This window comes from Osmerus mordax, chromosome 14 (assembly GCF_038355195.1).
Source record: "Osmerus mordax isolate fOsmMor3 chromosome 14, fOsmMor3.pri, whole genome shotgun sequence".
Lineage (NCBI taxonomy): Eukaryota > Metazoa > Chordata > Actinopteri > Osmeriformes > Osmeridae > Osmerus > Osmerus mordax.
The window spans coordinates 14346505-14372253 of record NC_090063.1 but is presented as its reverse complement, the minus strand read 5'-3'; the positions used below and the strand labels follow the sequence as shown (position 1 = coordinate 14372253).

General features: G+C 46.7%; 2 protein-coding genes and 1 pseudogene across 2 annotated transcripts; all 3 read left to right on the top strand.

Annotated features, from left to right (window-relative positions):
• Nucleotides 1-748: 748 nt before the first annotated feature.
• On the top strand, nucleotides 749-20256 carry LOC136956761 (zinc finger protein 638-like). Its single transcript, XM_067250736.1, has 20 exons — nucleotides 749-1043; nucleotides 8759-10445; nucleotides 12077-12138; nucleotides 12326-12355; nucleotides 12471-12733; nucleotides 12878-13134; nucleotides 13244-13459; nucleotides 13667-13765; nucleotides 14041-14081; nucleotides 14198-14268; nucleotides 14396-14427; nucleotides 14523-14642; nucleotides 14791-14922; nucleotides 15062-15103; nucleotides 15286-15420; nucleotides 15822-16826; nucleotides 16984-18391; nucleotides 19234-19362; nucleotides 19592-19713; nucleotides 19967-20256. Exons 1-20 carry the CDS (start codon nucleotides 958-960, stop codon nucleotides 20015-20017), a joined length of 5988 nt encoding a protein of 1995 aa, XP_067106837.1. The 5' UTR covers nucleotides 749-957; the 3' UTR covers nucleotides 20018-20256.
• Nucleotides 20257-21733: 1477 nt separating this feature from the next.
• On the top strand, nucleotides 21734-22588 carry LOC136956443 (G-protein coupled receptor 20-like; annotated as a pseudogene).
• Nucleotides 22589-23306: 718 nt separating this feature from the next.
• LOC136956442 (G-protein coupled receptor 4-like) lies at nucleotides 23307-24128 on the top strand. Its single transcript, XM_067250337.1, has one exon. It carries the CDS (start codon nucleotides 23307-23309, stop codon nucleotides 24126-24128), a length of 822 nt encoding a protein of 273 aa, XP_067106438.1.
• The last annotated feature ends 1621 nt before the right edge of the window (nucleotides 24129-25749 follow it).

Below are 25749 nucleotides of genomic sequence, written 5' to 3'. Positions count from 1 at the left end.
AGTTGCCACATTAGCCTCTCATTGGTCTGAACTGCCTCGCAAGCCTCTCATTGTTACATTTACATTTAGTCATTTAGCAGACGCTCTTATCCAGAGCGACTTACAGTAAGTACAGGGACATTCCCCCCCCAAGGCAAGTAGGGTGAAGTGCCTTGCCCAAGGACACAACGTCCTTTTTCACGTTGCCAGTTCGATTGCCGGGAATCGAACTGGCAACCTTCAGATTACTAGCTCGCTTCCCTAACCGCTCAGCCACCTGACTGGTTTGGTTTGTATTGCTGCCATGCAAGACTCTCATTGGTTCGTAGTGCTGTCATGCTTGCGTCTCATTGGTGTGTACTACCTGCAGGTTGCCTCAAAGGCTGTAGACCTGTGGGTCCACAGCCATCTCAAAAGCCATTGTACTCCTTCCTCAAGCCTGTACACAGGGTCAGAATTTCCTTAGCTCAACATCTCAAGCTGAGAGAAAGATAGGTACAGTAGGAGAGGACAATAGGAGAACATGGAGAGGTGGACGAGAGGTGTGTGTGTATTGCAGGGGCAGGAATGAGTGTGTCACTGTGTCACTGAGGATGAGTGGTTAGGGTGAATGCGAGAAGGGGGGGGGGTGAAGGGAGTGGGGGCAAATACCATAGGGAGAGCGAGAGAGCATGACAGAGCGAGCGAGCCAGAATGAGTCAGAGACAGCAGTCGTGGCACTTTAACTTGAACTGTTCTGGCAGCACATGGATGGTTTGAGGAATACTCAGAGCAGAAACTTTCAACATTTCCTGGAGAACTCTCCTCGAAAGAAGGACAACCAAAAACATCTACAGCTGCATCTCAGTTATCAAACTTTTCCTGTTGTTGTCATATTTTCTTCAAATTTTTCGGCATATTTTCAATTTACAACTGCCGTTTAGCTCCAACCTTTGTTAGATCCTGCTCCTGGAGAGTTGGATCAGGTCCAGCATTGAGATGCAGAAGAACCAGAAGAAGAAAGGCGTCCAGACCAACATTCTACAGGGAACCACCAACTGTACCACTGGTGCCAAGAAGAATCAGTGAGTCTGAGTTGGGGTCAAGGGTCAGAATGGGGCATTATGGGGGGCATTATTGGGGCAACTGTAAATACTAGTGTAATAATGAAAGATTTGCGGAAAGCATGTTGAATTGAGTGTGTGTTTGTGTGTGTACAATCAGTGTGTGTCCTCATACAAAGATGTATGAGGTTTCGATGCCTGTGAATGGTTGGGTGGAGAACTTTACCCCTATTTAACACCTAAATGTAATACTGCCTAACATGTCTGGAGTTTGTCGCATGTAATAAAGTATATGAATAAAATTGTATTCACATTCACAGTCACCTACAGTACAGTGGTTGACCAGCATGTATTAACTACTGGATCAACTCAAGTTGCACACTTCATTTCAGAGGCGCAATTTTTTAAGTAGATAATGCTCTATCAGGGTGGTAAAAGAAAGGGATTCGATCAGGTGATCTAGGATTATCAGGAAGTGAGTGTGCATGTGTGGACTGGATGGTTTTATTTGGTGCTGACAACGATGTGTCCAGTGTTGGTTCTCTGGGATCACATTTGTCATCACTGTTTTATTGTAAGTCCAGCAGTGCACCATGTTTCAATGACGATGACTGATGAGGCTCAGTTTAAATCAACAAAGCCTCTCAGCTCCCTGGGCACAGCATCAGCACGCCTGCTGGAGGTCAGGCAGACAGGCTTCTGGATGCCAGTGTGTCACAAGAAACAGGCAGACAGGCTTCTGGATGCCAGTGTGTCACAAGAAACAGACAGACAGGCTTCTGGATGCCAGTGTGTCACAAGAAACAGACAGACAGGCTTCTGGATGCCAGTGTGTCACAAGAAACAGGCAGACAGGCTTCTGGATGCCAGTGTGTCACAAGAAACAGGCAGACAGGCTTCTGGATGCCAGTGTGTCACAAGAAACAGGCAGACAGGCTTCTGGATGCCAGTGTGTCACAAGAAACAGGCAGACAGGCTTCTGGATGCCAGTGTGTCACAAGAAACAGACAGACAGGCTTCTGGATGCCAGTGTGTCACAAGAAACAGGCAGACAGGCTTCTGGATGCCAGTGTGTCACAAGAAACAGGCAGACAGGCTTCTGGATGCCAGTGTGTCACAAGAAACAGGCAGACAGGCTTCTGGATGCCAGTGTGTCACAAGAAACAGACAGACAGGCTTCTGGATGCCAGTGTGTCACAAGAAACAGACAGACAGGCTTCTGGATGCCAGTGTGTCACAAGAAACAGACAGACAAGCTTCTGGATGCCAGTGTGTCACAAGAAACAGGCAGACAGGCTTCTGGATGCCAGTGTGTCACAAGAAACAGGCAGACAGGCTTCTGGATGCCAGTGTGTCACAAGAAACAGACAGACAGGCTTCTGGATGCCAGTGTGTCACAAGAAACAGGCAGACAGGCTTCTGGATGCCAGTGTGTCACAAGAAACAGGCAGACAGGCTTCTGGATGCCAGTGTGTCACAAGAAACAGGCAGACAGGCTTCTGGATGCCAGTGTGTCACAAGACACAGACAGACAGGCAGGCAGGTAGGCAAGACTAGCAGATGGATGAGCAAACTTCTAGCACTGTGGCACAACTAATGTACTACCTGACATTGAATATCATCAGTATTTATGACCTTTGCCCTCTCCTTCCTTCTCTCCCAATTATGGTGACACAGGTTATATAAATACAAGTATAAGTACATTAAAAAAACAAACAGGTTACATGTAGGGAACACCAGGGTCTGGTGGTTGGAGACCAACTGCTAAAATTGCATCTCTATTATTGGTTGGTTGGTTTGAGTGGCATTGAACGTGGGTGGGGGTAGAAGTGCCATGATTGAAATTAAATGCAACCAGTCAACCACCCTCATAAGGTCATTCCTACAGCTAATAAACAACATCGTAAAACTGTGGCACCAGCAGCGTCTGTACATGCGTGTGTGAATGTGTGTGTATTTAAATGTGTGTGTGTGTGTGTGTCCTCCAAGGCCTGGGTCCCAGTCCTGTAGGGGTTCTCTCCTGGTCAGGGAGAAAAGGGGAGGGGTTTCATTGGCTTGGGGGCGCCACAAATCACGTCAGCTTTTACGATGAGCAGCCACGCCAGTCGTTATTCCCAGGGCCGGTCATGCGAAAGGATCTCGAGTCAGACTGTTCTCTGTCTTCACCTGTTGCATTCTGGTGTGGTCTTAAAAACTGCACCCGTCTCTGCCTGTCCTTCTGTTCTAAAAAGCAAATTAAATCATTACTTTTTTTACCTCAATGCTTTGTCAACGTAAATATAATTGTAGTATGTTTTATAAAAGGACACATTGGAAATATCGTATGCTCGAAACATCGAACACACATTCAATACTTCTGTTAGATAACGAGGCTGTCTGTTCATTGTAAAATGTGATGACGCTCCTCAGTCAGATGAAGAACAAGGAGATGTTTTAATTTGAGAAGGTTGTTGTCATGATCTTTGATCTCATAACCCTTCGGTTTCCTCTTTAACACCTGGCAGGACTTGAACCCTCACCTGGCAGTCTACAACACAGGTTAATAGGAAGTCAGTAATACACATTGTGTGTGTGACTTATTTTCTCCGTATTAACTTGCGAGGCGCTGTGCTGACACGTTGAACCACAGGCACCAGAATAAACTCACATAGGTCATCCATATTAGGACCTACGCACGTCAGCTCTTTAAAACAAGGCTAGACGTCAGGATTGATGTGTGTGTGTGTATGTAACCAAAATTAACAATTTGGACTTAGAACAATTTCACAGGCTCTTTTGGGTGTGTGGGAATGTATGTGTGTGTCTCTTCTGAAACCCTTGTTGAGTGTTCCAGTAAAGACCTCATAAACCTTGTCAAACACACTGTGTCATGAGTCAGAGACCAGTAGGCAATTAGTCAATCAACTTTACATTTAGGCATTTAGCAGACGCTAAACACTTGTCCAGAGCAGCTTACAGTAAGTACAGGGACATTCACCCCGAGGCAAGTAGGGTGAAGTGCCTGGCCCAAGGACACAACGTCATTTTGCACACCGGGAATCGAACCGGCAACCTTCTGATTAATAGCCCGTCTTCCTAGCCGCTCAGCCATCTGACACCCTCTAATGTTGTTAGAGTTCAGACATCCATAAAATTCGAGAGGTCATGTGTGCGCCACGAGGACAGCTTGCGTAGCTGCAGGATCAGTGAGCTCCACCTTGTGATTGGTTGACTCGCAGGAAAGCCACTTTGCTGTCAACTTCATGCTTCTTCTTTTTTTGGGGGGTGAAGCGGACGGTATTTGTCACCCTGTGGTTGGTCCCCAGTGATAAAGATTGCTCTGTGATCCCGGCAGTAATGATATCCTGGATCAAACCCAGCCCTTTCAACAGCACACTCACACCAGACTAGCTGTCAAACTGGGCCTCGTCATCGGGCCTCCGTCTTTGATGCCGTCACGCTTTAGAGAAACCAGTCTGGCTACTGCTACGAGACCCCTGTGAGCATCTGTTACAGGATCCCCACAGCCCATAATAATCACAGGATGATGATGGTTGGCATAGGAATAATGTATCACTTACTCTCCAGCATATACTATATAGACACCTCACTAAGATGGGAGGGTTCTCCTGGGGTCTCCAAGTCTAGATCCCACCACCAGGGTGTCCACCATGGTAGTCTAATGCCAGTTAGGTCCATGTGGATGTGTGTGTACTAGGGCAGGGGAGGAGCTGAGGCTAATGCTGGGGCTAGGGCCAGATCCACAGTTGGGTAACCTGATGATAGCAGCTGGGAAGATTTAGAGTGTGTCGCGTCTGCAGAGCTGGATGAACAGTGATAGCTTGAACATACTGTCGGGGATATTCCTGTAGAGACACATGCTAATCTTATTTAGTTCTAGATTCAAAGTGAGTGAGTTGTGCTGCTCTCTCCTACAGTCTTGACAGCAAACAGATAAAAAATCACAGGTACTGTCTAACCTCCCTATTAAATATCAACATTTTTGACGACATTTTAAAAGTATGCTGGATTGGAAAATATGTTTTCAGATATTCTATAGACACTTTGCATCAACCCAATCTCTCCTGCCTTTGAAGGGAAGTTGCCAGTGTGTATGTGTGTGTACGTGTGTGTCATCTCTGCTGCCTTTGAAGGGAAGTTGCCAGTGTGTATGTGTGTGTACGTGTGTGTCATCTCTGCTGCCTTACAAGGGGTGGCTGCCTGCAGAACGGTAACTGACCCATGATCCTGAGTAGGTTAGGCGGCACCGTTCGACTTGTCATCACATACCCCCCGGCACACAAAGTCTTGGCGTCCATCTTGTGATATCCTGGTATTTATAGTGAAGTGTGTATAAATGCCGACCAGAAGCCTAATTAGCCAAACCTATCTTTGCATTTCCAGTATTGTCCTCTTCCTACCGCTCTTGTTTGGTTCCAGCGCCAGGTCTGTTCTAATGACTGTCATCATCAGGCTTGGCCTGTTTGTTCGGTCGGACAGTTGGCTAACGGATGGCTGTCCAATAAATAATTATTAGAATAACACCCTGGAGGCTGGGGGTGTGGAGGGTGGCAGGTGAGGAGGAGATGAAGAGTGGGGTGGGGAGAGGAAAGGAGGTGGCTGAAGGGGTTCAATTTATGACCGACATCTTTCACCTCGTCGATCACGCCTCTAAGAGCGAGCAATGCCAGGGAACGAAGGAACAGGTGTGAGGTGAGGGGAGAGGGAGACGAGGGAGGCAGGGCCAGACATGGGGTGGTGAGTTGGGTGAAAGAAGACCTGCTGGACATGTGGTGAAACTGATACAGAGTTATGGGTGAGCATTACCAAAGGAGGGGAGGGAGGTCATGAGGTAGAAGGGGGAGATAAGGGAGAGATAGGGGAGCAGCAAGCGTGTAGTAGGGGGTAAGAGGCAGGCGGGGTGAGACAGAGGGAGAGGCACGAAGATGGGGAGAGACAAGATGGTATGACGGATTAATAGGAGAAAAGGGAGACAGAATGGGAGGGAGGGAGGGAGGGAGGGAGGGAGGGAGGGAGGGAGGGAGGGAGGGAGGGAGGGAGGGAGGGAGGGAGGGAGGGAGGGAGGGAGGGAGGGAGGGAGGGAGGGAGGGAGGGAGGGAGGGAGGGAGGGAGGGAGGGAGGGAAGGGTGGGTGGGCAGAGGTATGAAAGTGAATTCCACATCATAAGAGAGCTCATGACTAAGTTGTAGTCGAAGGTCAGAGTATGTGTGCAGATCATCATTATCACGCGCAGATCATCATTATCACGCTCCTGCATGTAGGTCATCATCACAACCTCGTGTTCATGAGTGCAGATCCTCCTCATGCATCTACGTCCAGTTAGGAAGGTCAGACTGGCGGCAGGTGTACTGTAGCCTACTGCCAGTGTGGGATTAAATGTCAGGACTAAACCAATTAGGTCAGCGCTTAACGGCAGACAAATATCAAAAATCCAAATCTAAAAAGATCTAAAAAAGAAAAAGATTTTCAGATCAGATCTTAGGCATCTTGTAGAAAAAGATCAATGGATTTGACCGTCTTGATTGGTTTAGCTGAAGTCTGATGGCTGTGTATTAATGAATACTACTATTATTTTGTATGGTTGATATGCAGGTAGTAGGAGCAGGGCTGCCAAAAGTTCAGAGTGAGATTGTGTGGTTTGGGGCAGGGGCGAATATATGAATTTGAATGAAATGAATGAATGAATAAATGAATAAATAAATGAACACATGAATAAATAAATGAATAAATAAATGAATACAAACATAAATACATACATAAATGTAAAATATATGTAACTATTGATTGACAATTGTGCATTAATTAATACATATATTCGTTTATTTCTGTCTAAATGCATGGATGTGGACATTTATTTATTCATTCATTCATTTGTAAATATGGCAGGTTTGGTCCTCCATACTCCGGAGCCGACGGTGGCGGTAATGTACCAATAAGATCGAAGTCAACCACCGTAAAACAAGAAGAAGATTACTCGGTCTTTCTGGGTAGCGCTGTAACTGGTGACCCACCTCATATAGCAAAGCGAAAGAGAAGATTTCTAGGTGTGTGAAAACAATTGGAACAGCCTGTTTTATGCAAGGTAGTGTATAAAGGTAGTACACACGGTAGACACAGTAAGGATATCGATAGGAAATATCGAAAGCAATGATCTGATATTGATGAACAATGAAATGGCAAGCTTGCTTGTTTGCTACTAGATACAGTAGCATGCTAGCCTAGCTACAGTACCTTGTTGTTATGACTATAAAGCATTGATGGTTACTAGTCTAGCTAGGTAAGTGGCTAGCTAGTCTGTCTGACTTGCTAAAAATGAAGAGTTGGCTGGCTAAAGCTAGCTAGCCCCCATTGGGAGATGACATGTTTATTGCGTGTTAATTCATTTATGAAGATAAACGTAATCATTATCTTAACATATAACGAAGTAGTATTTTAGGTACAACCTATCGCGTGATATCAAAAGACATGATTGCTACTGTACTACTAAGCTAGTAGGTATGCGTAACACACCATGCTAGCCAGATCAGCTGAGCTGGTGACGTGCTTCAGATGGGGCCGGGCCGTTTTCTGCCGATTTGTCCTACAGTACTGTACCGTGTCAGATTTTCCTACCGTAGTAGCACACAACTATAGGGCTAACCTTAACCTTGGTGGCATGCACAGTAAGCCCTGGTAGGACAATCTGACGGATGGGATACAATGGAAGAAAACGGGTCCGAGTTTAAGCGTGTATGGTTTTAGCAACCTCTTCGAGCTGTTATTATAGCTAGCAAGACTGGGGACCCATTTACCTTCAAGAAAGTTAGTAATGTAGTACTGCTTCAGTTGTTGGAAGAGATTTAATGCAAACGTGGTTGTATAGACGGTTATAGCTAACGTCTTTACAGATGAGATAAGATAAGATTAACGTATAATAACATTATTATACGTTATTTCGTTCTTGATGTATTGGCTATTCTCTTCTGGGGTCTCTGAAGACGTCAAATGATAAGATGCCTATCCTACACCAGTGATTTTTAGGCTCAGTCTACATTTGACAGTGGTTGTTGTGTGCAGTTTTTTCACTCCATTCAGATTACTCGGGTTTATTTAGGTTAATGACATTTGGTTGAACATCTTTATGTTCCACCGAATGGGGGCCGAATTGAACTGCTTCGTTTTCTCTGGATGTTCTGAAAAACTGTCCCTGGAATTCACATATTACTGAATTAGTAATACTCTGCTATAAATAACTTAATAATCACCCTAAACCTCAGTTTCAAATATGTGGAAACTGCTACTCAGTTATGCTTTGTCTTAGACCCTTCAAACACTTTGAATTTTTTTCTTTAGTTAACTGCCAATACAGTGTTGTTGGACATGACACAAAGCTAACAGGCTACATCATTATTATTAGTTACTCACAGGTTCTCAGTATTGATCTCTATCGGTTTTTGGAGGGTAAGATAAAGCATTATTGATTAGGCCTAACTCCTCAACTCAACTAGATGTGTTGTACTGTATCCTGACAGTGACCTGACACGTAACACTGCTCTGCTTTTCCATCCTGCAAGAGAAGCATGCAAGACCCCTACCAGGAGACAGAGGCAGACATGACCCTCTTACTATCAAAAAAAAATACAAAATACAAAGAAATACAAAACAGTGGGGAAACAGTTCTGTGAGAGAAAAGGAGTCGGCATTTCTAATCATCAGTCTCTCATCTATAATCCTTATTTTTGCTCTCCACCTCTCAGCTCCACTCAGCTGACAGACAGTCAATTGCAGATCCTGCCTTTGCTACACTGGGGCGGAACCGCTTTTGGCTCCGGCAGCCGGCCACCACCTTTCCTGTTGGGACCGGCAGGTGCTGCTCTCCAGTTGGCACAGATTGAGGCCCAGCTCGCCTTGCATCAGATCAACGCCATTGCCACGGCAACTGCAGTGGCCCGTAACCAAACCCATCTGACGCCTTCGCCCCTCACCCTCCTCAATCTACTACACCAAACAGCCACCACAAGCACAGTTACCGCAGCAACTGGCACCCCTTATCGTAATCCTCATCACCATCAACAGCATCCTTTGCAGACTGTCATGTACCGTCCACAGCCACCAGGGGCGTCCTTTTCCCGGGGCAGACCTGAAAGAGGCCATGGAGGGCGTTCCCAGGTGATGGGATACCAGGTGGGCCAGTTCCCCCCTCCGACTCAGCTTCCAGATGAGCTGGAGTCAGCCCTGGCTATCCGGGGCCCCAGGGATGAGGACTCACGACTGGGGCACCTGTCCCACATAAACCCCCCGATGCGGAACAACCAGGGTCCCGGCAAGGGCCAGAGGCTAGACTTTTCTTCCTCTCCCGTCCCCTTAACCTCAGATAACCAGCCAGGCCACCAACGAGGGATGGACTGGACCCAGTACCAGCCACCCAGCAAACTATTTTGTCCACCCCAGCAGCAGCAGGGGCAGTCCCACTCCAATCCTCCAGGGGGCAATGTGCAGGCATGGAGCTCAGCCTTGGACTCCCCTTCCCAGCTTCATGGAGGGGACTTCCAGGCCCTTCACACCCCAGAGAGTGCAGGCACCATCCTGGCCAGTTTTGGTCTGTCCAATGAAGACCTGGAGCTGCTGAGTCACTACCCTGATGACCAACTAACCCCTGACACCCTGCCCTTTATCCTCCGTGACATCCAGCGTAACAAAGCCAGCGGTCGGGGAGGCAGGAATGCCCAGTCTAAGGCCCTCCAGTTCCACTCCAAGATGCCCCCACCCCTCTCTCGTGGTCGTTCATCCCCCCATCGCTACTCTAGTCGTGGGGGCTCGCCGGACCTTCCCAGCATGCTTACCGTGACCCAGACAGCGGGGAAGGTCATTGACTATGGGCATGCCAGCCGAGCACTGGAGGAGGGCTTCAAACGGGAACCCCTCTCCAAAGATGTGCTCGGATTGTGTGGGCCTAAGTTCTCAGGCTCCTCCCCCTCTCATTCATCCAAACGTAAATCAGAGTCCCCCTCCAGGAGACATCACTCTCAAAACTCCACCCCATCTTCTTCGGATGCTAAAAAGTACAGCAACGAGGACTACCGGAGACGAGGGCAGCCAAAGATCGATGGCTTCCAGCCCGAATGGACTCCTGTACGTGATCAGTCATTGCCGTCATCTGCGCCAGTTAAATCACGCCCGGAAGACTTTAACCATCATCTCCACCCTCACAGCGAGGGTGCCAAGTTGAGACCCCTGTCAGAGTCCAGGAGCGAGTCTTCGACAGCAGCATCGTCGAAAGGTTCTGGTAGGCTTTCGATGGTCTCAAAACGCCAGCGCGGCGGAAGGTCTGGTGCCCCCACGCGGCTGCCCACTCCAACCATGATTAGTGATTTCAGGGCGGAGCCCCCCAAGGTGTACCCCCACACCTGCTCGCTGTGTCATAAGCAGTGTGAGCAAGCTCAGGTGAGTGACCAGACCCAGCTTTGCCAGTGTGCTGCAAACACCAAGCTCTGGGAACTCTGACATAGACCCAGGGCAGGACTGTGCAGTACAACCCTAACTAAAATGGCACATGGCAATACCAAACAGTACTTTGCTATACTGTACATTACAGTATGCCTTATTAATTACATCTGACAGTCAGGGATAAAAGGGACAATTAGTTTAGAGGGTTCTCCATGTTCTCTCCATTCGCTTGTCTGACCAAGCTCTAACCTCTTAACCTAAGTTCACAAGTTCAGTTTAAAAACATTTTCTTGGAATTGACCCCACCTTGACATAATGATCATTGAGTGAAAGGCTGTCACCTGTCACACATAACTGCCCTGAGTCTTTGTTAACTCCAACTGTTTTAGTCGTGTATGAATGTCTGTCAATGCCAGGAAGATAATAAGCCAAGTCAAAGAATAGCAGACATTTTGGTCCTTTATTTATTAATTGCTGTATATTGATGGAAATAATTGTGGTTAGATTGCCAGTGGTGTTTCACAGTTCTGTATTACACTTTAGGGAATTTGTCTTCAAGTCTCCAAATGATGATTTACTCAGTCAGCTCTTGGTGATGTCTCAACTTTTGTAGATCACATGTGAATATTCTACCTACACATGCAGACATCAACTCCATTTCAAAAGGATAGTGCTGAAGTACCACAACTGGAACCACATTTTCTGTACAGACCTTTCACTGATTCTACCTCTTGAATCATTCTTAAGATGTTTCAACTCAATTATGAACTGGTTTACCTGGGATTTCCAGCAAGTCTGTGCAGAATTGGTGGCTGTTGGAATGCATGCTCTTTTGAACTGTAGTTTGTGTACAACAATGCTGTAGGCTTCTTAAAGGTGCTGTTTTCAGTGAGATCCCCAGTTGCAACGTGTTTGTGAAAAACTATTGTCATGTAAACTACTGAGAAGCCGTCAATCAAATGATCATTTAAATTAGTGGTGTTCAACCCTGGTCCTCAGGGCCCACTGCCCTGTGTGCTTTAGATGTTTCCCTGCTTCAGCACTCCAGATTCAAATGACTGGTTGTTATCAGGCTTCGGCAGAGCTTGATAATAAGTGTGTTGAAGCAAGGAAACGTCTAAAACACAGGGCAGTGGGCCCTACGGACCAGGGTTGAAGACCACTGATGTAAATGATAAAATATATGAGCAGTTTGGAAAATGGAATTGATGCAAACCACACACCGAGTCATCTAGTTGGTAAGAAAGAAGATGGGAAAGAGGGAACTGAAAAATTAGTTTATCTTCTGTTAGTGTTTAATGTTCTAAAACTCTTCACACCATTCTTGTGAGAATTTGTGTGCATAGATATTGCTTAGGTTTTATTTAAATATTTAAATATTAAGAAAATTATAAAATATGGTTTTGTTTTTTTTTCAACATTGATTGTGTTTGAGATTCTGTTTGACTTTCATTGTGCCAAACATAGGTAACTGTGTATTCATGGTCGCTATATTTTACAGAACACTGTTACTAGTCTCAGACAAAGTCCCTAACCATTTCTTCTTCCTGTCCTCTTCTCATCTCTCTGTTCTTGCCCTTCATTTCTCTCTTGCTTTCTCCTTGCTTTTTCTGCTTTCCCTCCCTCAGGACTGGCTCAACCACATAAACACAGTCAACCACACCGCCAGCTGCAGGGACCTCCGCAACCAGTGAGTTCATGTAGCTATTGCAGCTAGCTAGATACCTCAAACGGCAATCAGCCCATGTTCATGTTACGGCTGCAGTGGGATTTTCTGCAACGGGATTTGAGGTGTAGAGTGGTGTGATGGAATGGAGTTGGAGGGGCTGGATAATAATTAAGAGATTGATTTAATTGAGGCCTGTCATTTCTACCAGGTACCCAGAGTGGAGTTCTGATGTACCCAGGTGAGTACCTTTTCTGTGTGTGTTGACTGTTGAGATATCTTCGTATTCACTGTTTCGGTGTTTCATTGGCTGACATCCTTTGCCCTCTCCCTATCCGGACTCTTGTCCAATCTAGGATCAATTCCTCCCCAGCCAAAGATGGCAGTCACCGATGGCGTCCCAAGGGCCGCTCCCCGTCCCGCTCAATCTCCCGCTCCCTCTCCTGGTCTCCCTCCCCCAGCCCCCCTTCCGGGCGGGGACGGAGGTTCCCCCCTCCCCTCTCCGAGCGACATCACCACAGACGCTCGTACTCTCCCCTCTCCTATCAAGCCCACTCACGCAGAGGCTCCTCCTCCTCCAGCTGCCACCGGCCAGAGAAGAGGACCAGCGAATCGTCAGGTGAGATAGGACACCAAAGATACTCTTCACAGTTGACCCAACAGGTTCAAGACCCCCGACCTATGTGGTCAGTTGAGCCTTATACTCTCTTTTCAATATCTCACTATCCTCTTTATCTCCTACATCTTTCCCATACCCTCTCAGGAATATCTACGGGCAGCTCGTCTCAAGGTCGTTTGAAGCGTTCCCGCGGCAACCCAGCTAAGCGCATGCCTGGCAACGACCGCTCTCCTTCCTCTGTCGCCTCTGCCTCCACTACAAAGGCAGGTCCAGGGGCTCAGCCTAAAGTTGCTGGGAAGTCAACATCATCATCAGGCAGGACGCCAGTCAAGCCTGGTATCAAGGCCGTCTTCAAGAAAATAAAACCATGGAAAATGGCCATAGCGTCCCCCAAAGATATGGTATGTTCAGGGAAGGACCTTTTTTGTAATGTCACGCAGTGCTACTTTCGTCCAAGTCAGGCGCCGTAGGAGTCGATGAGACTTTGGTTCTTCTTCTTCTGCCCCGCAGGTGGTCCATCCTCCTCCAGCAAAGAAGAAGAAGAAGAAACACGTGGCGACGGCGGCAGCCGGTGTGTTGCCTTCCCGGTTGGTCTACCTCTCAGGCCTCCCTGCAGACGCCTCGAAGCAGGAAGTGGGCCAGGTGGTGGAGTCCTTCGGCAAGATCCGCAGTATCACCCTCCATCCCTGCCCTGCACAGGGGGAGGCACAGGAAGCCTCGGCCAAGGTTACTACTTTAAACATCACAATGCGGTTATCGGTGTCCTGAACACACGGCACTAAACTTTATAGGTGTATCTGAAAAGATTTGTTTGACGCAAATGAGGATGTAAGGCCTGTCTTAGTCTAAACTCCTGCCTTGACATGGTGGTCAGTTTTGGGGTATCTCCATGAACCAGCGTTGCCGACACAGGTGCTCTTTCTACCCCCGCAGGCGGTGGTCTGTATGGCCAGAGCCGAGGATGCCCGCAGCTTGGTCCAGTGCTTCAGCCTCTCTATACGAGACCGGACTGTCTCAGCCTCCGCCTCCAAGGTTAGGAACCCCTCAGACGTTGGACTAAGTGTATATCTTTGATGTGAAGTGTGCAAAAGTGTTGAGATGAATCATGTGTACGGTGTTAGAAAGTGTGACCAACATGTGGTTAAAAGATCTGGAAAGTTTGACGAATAATTTCCAATACCAAGTATCGGTTCACAGACGTTTTGATCAAGTGTTACGTTGACTTTACAGAAATCTAATGTTTTTTTTGTTTTTTTTTAAGTAAGTGTAAAAGATCTGATCACGTTCCATTTTTCATTTCCATGCAGAAATCGGATCAGGAGCAAACAATACCCGTCATTATTAAAGGGTATGTGACCTTTGACGCCTTGACTGTCCCATACCAGTTCAGCGTCCAGAAAGAAACTCAAATGGTCCACCTGTTGATGATTTACAAGGTTGAGTTGTGTGTTTGTGTTTTCACAGGCAAGTGGTGAGTTTTCCCAAGACCACGGTAGTTTCTGCTAAGTCAACATCCCCTTCTGCCAAAAAGCCAGGCAAGGACTTACTAAATCACTCACTAATTCACTCACTAACTCTGCCAAACTGAAAAATACATCAGAACATGAAATATTATTGTAACATTTGTGCTCTGGGTATATGGGTTGGTGTCTCCTTCTACAGAAACAAAAGCTGTCCAGAAGATTCCAGATAAGGTATGTTTTTACTGTGCACACGCAAGGGCATGCTGCCAAATATGCTCCAAAGGGAAAGTACTAATACGGTTTCTGTTCCTTGCACCACCCCGTAGATGGGCGTGGTTCTTATCCTTGGACTTCCTGAAAGCGGCTATTCAGAGAGTGACATCATCAAACTGACCCAGCCCTTTGGAACACCCTCTGAAATCGTCATGGCTACGGAGCTAGGGAAGGTAAACAGTTACACACTGTGTGTGTGTCTGTGTGTGCGTGCTACTTGGGACTGTGGATGACTCCAATATAATTCTTCCAACTTTTTTTATTTTATTTTGGATGTATTTGTTTTAGAGGTCATAGATTGAAATTGTCTGTGTGTCCCAGGCCTTGGTCATTCTACCTGATGAAGAAACAGCAGAGGAGATGGTGAAGGTCCACACCTTTGTCCCTGTCAAGGTTAACGAGGCTGAGCTGAAGATGAGCTGTATGAGGAACTCTGTAGACCTCAGCACTCCGGTGCGTCACCTCTTCCCCTCATCACTCCTTTTCCTCCTCACACCTAAATATTGTATTATTTACACTCAGAACTTATGCACACATGTGTTTGTGTGTATTTTTTTAAGTTGTATTCTGATTTGTTCCTCCGGCTCTGTAGGTGGCACTCTACAACATCTTAACTGGACCAGCTGATGCCATTGTAAGTTTTCCAATTTTGAGATTCTTATCTTTCTCTAAAAAGTTTAATTAGGTATAATCATCCCTTTAATACCAGCATTTGTTTCATGTTGACTGTTAGGGTATGTAAAAAGCCTAGTAATATTGGAAGGAAATGTTTTTGTAATAGTTTTTTTTTCTTCTGTTGTAACACTCGTGTTTTAGAAGGCACCAGTGATCTGGAACACTCTGCTTGTGGTTCGAAACGTTCCGGACACACTTACCGGCCCGGCAGAGGTCCAGAAGGTGGTGAAGCGCTTTGGTGCCTTCAAGGAGGCTCTGGTACTCAACCATAACATGGTGAGGCAAGCGTGTCCTTTACCCTATTTTTCCATGTTGTTTTTCCAGATCCTGTAGTTGTACTGTCTTGTAACAAACTGTTGTACTTGAGATATGATGATGGATGTTATTGTTGCACTATCCTATCAGCAGGATATTGTGTTACTTTTGCATTGTCTTGTATAGTACAAGCCATTCCTTGGCACTAAACACTGAAATACTGAGCAGAAATGTGCACTTCTAATCATTGATGATCTGCTGTATTTAATATAACTTTTATATATATTATTAGATATTTCAATATTTGTCCCTTAGGATAAAATGGTCAAGTAAATAAATAAATGTACAGTTTAAATGCTTTAAATGCTTTTCTTCCCTAAACATTTTGAGTCCACCTGTCTTTCCTCCCCCAAATCCTCCAGATCATCTTTGAGATGACCACGTCAGCTGTGGCCCTGGCGGTCTGCAAGCGTTTCCAGAAGTATCCCTGCATCATCCAGAACAACCCGCTCACCTTCTCCCGCAGGGCTGATCCCAGGAAGAGCAGCGCCAGTGCCTCTGTGGTGCCGGTCCCGGCTCTGCTGCAGAGCCCTGCCCCTGATGCAGCGCTCCCTGGAGGACAGGAGGTCTCACTGTTGAACGGAGAAGGGAAGGAGGTGGTGAAGGAGGAGAGGGAGGGTACGGCTGTGTCCAAGCCTGCTGGAGGGATGGAAGAATCTCCTGAAACACAGAGGGACCTACCTGGATGTGAGGTGATGGAGATGGTCAATACTGAGAAGATTGAAGAGGTCATATCTGACCTTGATCCTGCATCTAAACCCAGATCTAATGAGCCCTCTACTGCTATGGAAACTGTAAAAGCAGAGCATGCACCACTAGTGACCCAGCCTGCAGCTACTGCCGATCCTGGTCAAAAAGACCAGCCTGCCAGCCAGGTGCCCCTCAACAATCCCAAGTTGACCTCCGAACAACCGAAAGTGACCCCGGAACTGCCCAAAGTAACCCCGGAGATCCTGAAGGCATTACTAGAGGAGTGCCGAGCCAGGTCCTCCAGTAGAGCCACCAGACCACCAGCGCCTCCCTTGAGCCAGGAGGGGAACAACATCCCGGAGGAAACCGGAGATGGGAAGGATAAGGAGGAGGGGCCAGAGAAGACGGGGGCCCACGAAGAGGGACTTAAGAAGGAGAGAGAGAGGAGTCAGCTGGAGAAGAGAAAGCAGGAGGAGGAGGAGGAGGACAAGACGAGGAGGCTGGAGGAGAAGAGAGAACGGGAGGAGAAAAGGAGGAGAGAGGAGGAAAGGAGGCGGTCCCACAGAGATGGGTCCTCTGGGTCAAGGTCATCTGGGAGGTCAGAGGTCAGTAGGAGGAGCACCAAATCCTCCACCAAGAGAGACACGTTGACCACAGTGGCTCACAAGGACCAAAAGGTGAGAACGTTTTCATCATCTAGTTATTCATTGTTCAGTTTCTGAAGCTATGTGAGATTCCGTAGTTCTGTTTAGGAACTAGATTCTAAAAATAAAAAAAACCCTAATAGTTTTATCTCTTCTCATGCACCTATCTCTTGCTTTCTCTTCTGCCTAGGAGAATGAAGAAACAAGGGATGAAGAGGAGGAGTTCATGGCTTTCAATATGGAGGACTTTGTGACGGTGGATGAGGTGGGTGATGCTATAGAGGAGGAGATGGAGGTGGGGGCTGACCACACACAGACCACAGTCCCTGACATGCCCACACTAGGTGTAGAGACCACACCTGCTGACACAGCTGTAGCAGGCAGCAACACCACAGCTCCGCCACAGTCTGCACCTGCCCCTGAGGCCACAGCCACACCCAGCCTTGTGACCACAACTGTATCAGCAGCTACTCCATCAGAGACCACATCTGCCCTGGAGACCACACCCCAATCTGCAACAGAGGCCCCACCCCCACCTGTACCTGTTTTAGACACTACTTCCCTGACTGCAAATGGCCCAGATACCACGCCCACACCTGTCATGGAGGCCACGCCCACACCTGTCGTGGAGGCCACGCCCACACCTGTCGTGGAGGCCACGCCCACACCTGTCGTGGAGGCCACGCCCACACCTGATGTGGAGGCCACGCCCACACCTGCCGTGGAGGCCACGCCCACACCTGCCGTGGAGGCCACGCCCACACCTGCCGTGGAGGCAACGCCCACACCTGCCGTGCAGGCCACGCCCACACCTGTCGTGCAGGCCACGCCCACACTTGTCGTGGAGGCCACGCCCACACCTGCCCTGGAGGCCACGTCCATAACTGTCCCGGACGCCACTCCCACACCTGTTATGAAGGCCATGCCCACATATGTCCCAGAGACCACTCCCACAAATATCCCAGAGACTATGCCCATGCCTGTCGTGAAGGCCATGCCCACACCTGTCCTGGCCATGCCCATGTCCATCCATTTAGGGAAGGAGGAGAGGGGGGGTAAGGCTGTGTTCAAGCCTGCTGAGGTGAACGAAGAATCTCCTGAAACACAGAGGGACCTACCTGGCTGTGAGGTGATGAAGAAGGTCAAGACCGAGAAGATTGAAGAGGTCATATCTGACCTTGATCCTGCATCTAAACCCAGATCTAATGAGCCCTCTACTGCTATGAAAACTGTAAAAGCAGAGCACGCACCGCTAGTGACCCAGCCTGCAGCTACTGCCGATCCTGGTCAAAAAGACCAGCCTGCCAGCCAGGTGCCCCTCAACAATCCCAAGTTGACCTCCGAACAACCGAAGGGGACCCCGGAACTGCCCAATGTAACCCCGGAGATCCTGAAGGCATTACTAGAGGAGTGCCGAGCCAGGTCCATGCCCAGGACACCGTCCACACTCGTCGTAATGGCAAAGCAAAAGTTACCTCTCTCTGACCACCGGCCGACGGTGGAGGAGGAGCAGCGATTAGCAGGGGAACCGGAGGAAACCCCGAAGAAAGAGCCAGAAGAGGAGGAGGAAGAGCAGGACAAAATGTCTGCAGGGAGAGGTGAGAATTAGAAGCCATGGACATACATATGCAGTCCAACACAAACATTGGCATTTTATTTATTTAGCAGATGTTTTTATCCAAAGTGAAATACAAATAATGCATTTAGAAAGTACAGCAGCATAACTTGGTTTCCCTCTTTAGGCACCTTTTTCCCCTGGGATAGAATAGATGAGAACCTGCTAGAAAAAAGTAGTTATAGGTGTGTCATCCACTGTGGGTCAGCCTGGCCTTTGAGGTCCTGGCTGTGATGGTTTGCCACTCTGGTTATATGTGATGGAGAGATGGTTATTTGCTTTAGGTTGTTTGAAGTGGTTGGGATACATACCCACAATGGGGTCCATCGCCGTTTTGCATCATCAGTTGTCCAAACCAGGCAGGCCTTTGTTTAGATGTGGTGAGAGAGGCTGTAGCTAGTTGTTTTTATGGAGATGAGTTTGGTGGAACAGCCAGGCCTGGTTATAAACGTGTGGCTTGTGGTTTATAACCTGGTGGCCAGGTGGCATAGCCCGGGACATGACATGCAAACCTGTGGTAGAAGATTAGGTCAGAGTTTCCTGCTTGCTCACGTAATGGGGGTCAGGTGGCTGAATGGTTAGGGAATCGGGCTACCAATCAGAAGGTTGCCGGTTCGATTCCTGGCCGTGCAACAATGATGTTGTGTCCTTGGGCAAGGCACTTCACCCTACTTGCCTTGGGGGGGAATGTCCCTGTACTTACTGTAAGTCTCCCTGGATAAGAGCGTCTGCCTAATGACTAAATGTAAATGTGATGTGTTGGATTTAGTTACCCAGATACGTACGGGTGGAGCTTGTGTTGACAAAAGTGTCCATGCCCATTAGATTGCAAGAGCGGGAATTCCCAAGAGGAGAGAGAGGAGGAGGAGGACTGCACGGAGCCCAAGCAGAAGACCAAACCCCTCTTTCCTAAAGACTACACCCTCCTTCCTTTCAACCCCAGCTGTCCCGTGGGTAAGTCCTGCCCCCCCTCCCTTCCTCCATCTTACATGTCTCTTTCCTCCCTCTATCTCTCTACCCCCTCCCTCCCTCTCTGCCTTCTCCTTTCTCTCCACCTTCCCATCTTCCTCCCTCATATATCTTCTCGGAATCTCTGTACATGACTTGTGCTGACATCATCAGAATCAGGCTGGGTTTAGTCCTTAGCCCAGTGGACTAACCTGACTGTGTTCTGGTCTGGCAGGCCTGGAGTTCCTTGAACCGAAGATTGGGTTCTTCTGCAAGGTGTGTAGCCGGTTTTATACCGGCACAGAGGAGGCTGAAAAGACGCACTGCCGGAGCATTAAACACTACCAAAACCTCCAGGTGTGTACCCAAATAACTAGAGAACCTTTAAAACCCCTGATAGAATCATCACCTCAACATTCCAGGGTGAAGATATGGATACATATGCATTTATGTAGAACATGAGAATTGTTTGTTAACGACATTTCATTTTAGTGTCTTATCTTGAGTTGTGTGTATAAATGTATTTATACATTTTGTGGTCTTATTGGTGTGTTTATGTTAACACGTTAAGGGCTGATATAAATAAAATGATTTGATTTTCTGCCTGTAGAAATCCCTGCAGCAGTGGAGATGTAAGGAGAACAGGGCGGGGCCCTCCTGAAGGAACTACAGAAGGAACACTCCACTCACACATTCCTCTCCTTTCTTTCCTTCCTCCATCCTTCGTTTGCCTTGATTTATTTGTCAATTCCATTGGTCCATACTGTCACTAGATGATGTAAATAATAATAATAATTATTATTATATTAATTTTTTTGAAATATAACGAGGGAAGATGACAGTTGTGTACGGATGATTTGGAGGTCCTGAATGACTGATGGAATAAAAGTTTATTTGGAAGAGTCTGTGTTTTCTTGGTCAGATTCTCTGTTGGTAGTCATGCAGATTTTTCTTGCCATATGTACGTGTGTCTTTGCATTGCCTTACATCTGTTTGGTTCTGGTTTGTGGTTGAGGGATTGATAGAGAGTGGTAGGGAGGAGAGAGAGGGGAGGGGTGGGAGGAGGGAGGGAGGGATGTGTGGATAGGTAAATACAGTGGCTTGGGAAGGGAGGAAAGTGTGATTAGGTAAATGCTTGGTAGTTGAGAGGGAGGGAGATACGGAGGAAAGCCAGCCAGGTGTGGACATGGAAATGCTGTGATTTCCATGTGCAGCTCATGCATGGCCCATTGCCTACGTTCAACTACATTGCTGGCTCCAAACAAGGCATACCCAGGTCACCATGGTGACCCCAGTGGGGAGGGGGGGGGGCTGTAGTTTTGTAATGAGAAGTAAAAGAAACTCCTGTAGGTGTGGTGGTCAGTTGTCCCAATACATTTGTCCCCTCAGCAGGAGCTGAAACTCTGACCGACACTGGGTGTGGTCTACCAGTTGACTCAAACTTGATACAAACACATCATCATCATCATACTTGTGTCTCTGGTTCTTGCCACCAGGCCACTGTTCCAGACCTGCATCTGTTGGGAGCGCTACCTGGCGGTGGTCCACCCTGTGGTCTTCCTCAGGAACAGGGCTTTTGGGGGGGGGGTGGACATTTTGTTTGGTTTAGTGTTAGTTTGACTGTTCAGTCCTGTGAAAAGGTATGTACTCTCTAACCTGCCCCTGAATTCTCTCTGCCCCTGGGCACTACAGAAACAAAACTCTGAGGTACAAACAGGGTGTTACGACACTGACCTGGTTCAGGGCCAGGTCCTCTGACAGCCTGTCTGTCTTCCTGATGTTTGACTTCATGCTTACAGTACCTGACAGTTTGAATCTCAACCCAACTTCTGACATTGTTTACATGTTTTATTAATAGTTGTGTAAGTAGTGTATTATGTAAGTTCAGTTTATATCTTAACTATGTACAGGTCTGATCCCACGTCTATTAAACATGTGAAAAAATTCTCTCCTTGCTGTCAATTCTTACAAACACAGGAATGAGGGATATTGTCCTGTGGGTTGGAGTCAGACATCAGTCTAGATGTCACTCAATCTTTTGCATTAAAGGTGTGCATGGGAGGGTAGAGCAGAGGAGGAGGGCAGGGAAGTAAGAGAGAGGAAACCAAAGATCACTGTTCTTTAGAGACGAGGAGAATACATGAGGAAAACGATTTTACCAGACATTCCTGAGCGACAAGGTTTGAGGCAACCTGTTAGGGTAAGATTGATATATCAAATGACATAAAATTATCTTCAATTTGCTGTAGGATATTGTAGTCTTTGGGGAGAGAAAGATGCCCATATATACTAAAAATATGACTGCATTTGATGTACCTTTTTTTATGCTGAAGATTCAGCATAAAAATCTCTTGCACTTTATTCTTCTAGAGACCAGATGAATACCACAGCAAAACACGTCTTCACCAACTCCACCCTGGGTCCCTTTACAGATTTTTCTCATGCTTCATCAGTTTTCACGGCTGCCAATATAGTCAACCTGATCCTGGGTCTCCCCACCAATGGCTATGTTCTGTGGCTGATCGCAAGTGGAGTTGGCGGGACCTTGGCCTCAGAGGTGTTCACTCTCAACATGGTTGTGTCTGATATCTTGTCTTGTCTGTTTAGCCCAAATACTTGGGTTATACCTTAAATTTATACTGTCTTCTCATATTTATTGGATTTTCACTGGCTTTGTATACACGGGCCGCCCTCTGTTCCAGGCCTGCACCTGTCTGGAGTGCTACCTGGCGGTGGTCCACCCTGTGGTCTTCCTCAGGTACAAACCCCTGAGGTACAGGCTGGCCTGTTGTGTCCTGGTCTGGATGGTGATTTTTCTGGCATGTCTTTATTGTTCATTTGACAACAAAGTAAGAGCTCTTTTAGTTTTTACCTTAGTCCTGTATTCACTTCTGATGTCCATGCATCTGTTCTGCTGTCTCTCAGTTCTCAGGGCTCTGAAACGTCCGGGCCCGGGGAAGGAAGAGAGGGAGAGGGGCAGTGATATTAAGAGGAGGGCCTTTAAGATAATCTTACTCATCCTCTTAACTATGCTGGTGTCCTACCTTCCTTGTGTTGTGAGTTGGTCCCTAATGTTTAGTTTGAGCATAGAAAAGTTCTACCTTGCCGTCAACATCTCGTTGTCTGTCACCACAGTGTGTGGGTTTGTCCATCCGGTCCTCTACCTCCAGAGGGTTAGAAAGCTCAATGCTCTCAACCTGACACTTTGTGTGCACAGCATCCGGCACTGTAGGCCTTAGACACCAGAAGGAAGTGGTCAAATGGTAGGATAGAGAATTGATAGGAGTTTGATCAGAGTTTGTTTTCTTCCCTTTCGTGTTATGTGTGGGTATTTGCATGCCGTGTGAAGCTTGAGAGGTGAAAGGGAGGAGGGAGAGGACGGTATTGGTGGAAAGGGAGGGGAGAGCTACAGAGAAACGATTGGTAAAAAGGTGTGAAATGACATTAAGGCTGACAGGTGCAGGTGACAAGCTAGAACTTTCTGTCAGGATCTGCAGAAGGACTGCTAAGGTGTGTACATGTCTAAGTCTGTTGAATTCATTTAAATGTTTTTCAATGTATTGTAACTGTGTACAGAGTTATGTTATGTGTGATTTTAAAGATGTTGTGAAGAAGAAAGAAAGACTGTACAGGCATGTACAATGCATTATTTTCTTGCACGCTTGTAAATATATTTTTTGCAAAAGCGACTTGCAGAAGGGCTTCAAACCTGTGATGTCTTTAACTGCAGTCAAATGCTCTACCACTAAATTACACCCATACCCATCCCCTGTATATGTTGCAAGTTGTTTTGCCTTCAGGTGCTTTGTGAGGTGTGTAAAGTACTGATAGGTAATGGATAGGTAAAGAAAGGTGACTTACGGTGTCTACGTTTGCAAATGTACTGTATAAGGACGTGTGTGTCATGTTTCAGTACACACTATTATCCCTTTTTTAAAACAGTTTTTGGAATGAACTCCTCAAATCCCTCTTCACTCGAAGACTATACAAAAATCATTATGGGCATATCTACCTCCATCAACCTCGTCATGGGTCTCCCCACCAATGTCTACGTCCTGTGGCTGATTGTGAGTGGAGCGAGCGGGACCATGGCCTTGGAGTTCTTCGCTCTCAACCTGGCCGTGTCGGAGATGCTCTTCTGCTCCTCCAATGTGTTACATTTGGTTAATATTTATGTTCCTTCCTTGAACATTTATTCTTTCGTAGCATTTTCCTCAGGTCTTTTAACCTTGGGTCGTCCACTGTTCCAGACCTGCATCTGCCTGGAGCGCTACCTGGCGGTGGTCCACCCTGTGGTCTTCCTCAGGTACAAACCCCTGAGGTACAGGCTGGGCTGCTGTGTGGTGCTCTGGGCAGTCATAATCACATCCTGTTGCATCTCAATGCTTTATGGGAAGAATCAACGTTTCCTATTTCGGATTTATCTGGCTGAATATCTGTTCTTTTTGTCCATTAACTTGTTTTTCGGCCTCTCAGTCCTCAGAGCTCTGAAACAGCCTAAGCCGGGGGAGGGGGGGGGGGTTGAGAAAGAGAGGGATAGGGGCAGTGACATTAAGATGAAGGCCTTTAAGATAATCCTACTCATCCTGGTGTCTATGATGATATATTACCTCCCCTGGATAGTGCTGGTCACAGCTTCTGAACTAAGCAAGGACATTGTACTGGGGGACGCTGGAATCGTGTGTTTCAGCATCACCGTGGTGACAGGTTTTGTCCAGCCCCTCCTCTACCTCCACAGGACTGGAAGACTGCCCTGCATCAGAGGTCTCTGAGGAACATCCTAGTTATGTTACCCAACCTTTTTATAATCATTGTGAATTAGCCGCTGAGGTTGAATTTAGACAAGCTTAGTTGTGTTTTAATGGGGTACGGTTTATGATGTGCATTGTGGTGTTGGATACAGCTACAGGTTATACCCTTGCTCAGTTCTAGGGGTTAAAAATATGTATTGTAATTGTGTTCATTGATGAATTTGATCTTAGGTGAACTGAGATTAATAAAAGTTAAATCTACAATTTGATATATTGTGTGTTTTATTGAATCCACAACAACTAGTCAGACAGGACAGATCCCCATCTGATCATCAGATCATCAGCTAGTCAGACAGCATATGTTTGCAAAGGAAACCTAAAAGCATATCTTAAAAAAAAAGCTTTTGACTAAATGTGTTTTATAGGTTTTGCTTTTAATTATTTATTTACCTTTTTTTCATTTTAATTATTAACTTTGATTCTTTTTTATTTGTATTACTATATGGTCTGTAGCACTCTGAGATTGCTTTAAATATAAAGTGCAATACAAATAAAATGTATTATTATTATTATAGGGAGTCAGGTGGCTGAGCGGTTAGGGAATCGGGCTAGTAATCTGAAGGTTTCCAGTTCGATTCCCGGCCGTGAAAAATGATCTTGTGTCCTTGGGCAAGGCACTTCACTTACTGTAAGTCGCTCTGGATAAGAGCGTCTGCTAAATGACTAAATGTATTAGGTTGAGCATAGACTACTCAGGGTTCCTGTGTTGCTTGGGCTATGAATCTATATCCAAACTATCTCAAAAGTAGTCCTTGCTGATGAGTGCCTGTAATATAAAGCATTTGCATCATCTGTGATTCCCAAAGTGCACAACATAAACTAAACCAACAGACTCCTGGGTTCACTGGAAACTATTGACCTTATGGTGTCCAGATGTAGAAGTGCAGGGTGCAGCCAAGCCTGTAGGGATTTGCATGGCATCCATTCGCCCTGTTCTGAGGTGGGAGGACCTAGAAGTAGGGTTTCTAGAACACACATGCACTCATCCCTTTCCGAGCTCTGCCTTTTGATAGTGTGTCCACTCTAGGAGTGAGATATCTACATTTCCTTGTGGCCAGCGGTGAAGGTGAGACAGCAAGCTGGGTAGATGTAGAAAGGGAGAAGTCTGGATAGACTGGGTCACTGTGCTGTCAAGAGGAGGGAGTACTCTGAAACATTTAAGGTAGACTAACTAAACTAACTATCATGTGTGTTTCACAATAATCTTCTATGTACTGTACAGTACATCCGTGTATGTTTCAATGACAACTTGGGATATGTTTTAGCAAACAGCTCTCTACTATAGATGTTTTTGATAATCAATTTATTTTCATTGTTAGCGTTACTGCTCCTTTCATTCTTTCTCAACCTCTTTCACCTCTACATCCCTCTACATCCCTCTCCCTTACCTTCTACCTCCCAATCTTTCTCCCTCCCTCCTTTTTCTCTGTCTAGTATTGCATCGCCACTCCCTCTGTTATTTGCCTTTTCTCTCATTCCCTCTATCCTTCCTTCCACCCTCTCCCTTCACCATCCCTTCCCTCTCCCAAATTAAAGCAACATTAAAACAGTTTTTTCTCCTCACCACCCTATTATCAGTATA

Coding starts and splice junctions, on each gene's coding strand:
- LOC136956442 (XM_067250337.1), top strand. CDS start 23,307: ATGAACTCCTCAAATCCCTCTTCACTCGAAGACTATACAAAAATCATT.
- LOC136956761 (XM_067250736.1), top strand. CDS start 958: ATGCAGAAGAACCAGAAGAAGAAAGGCGTCCAGACCAACATTCTACAG. Junction 13,766..14,040: donor TCTCAGCCTCCGCCTCCAAG/GTTAGGAACCCC, acceptor ATTTCCATGCAG/AAATCGGATCAGGAGCAAAC. Junction 14,428..14,522: donor TCCAGAAGATTCCAGATAAG/GTATGTTTTTAC, acceptor ACCACCCCGTAG/ATGGGCGTGGTTCTTATCCT.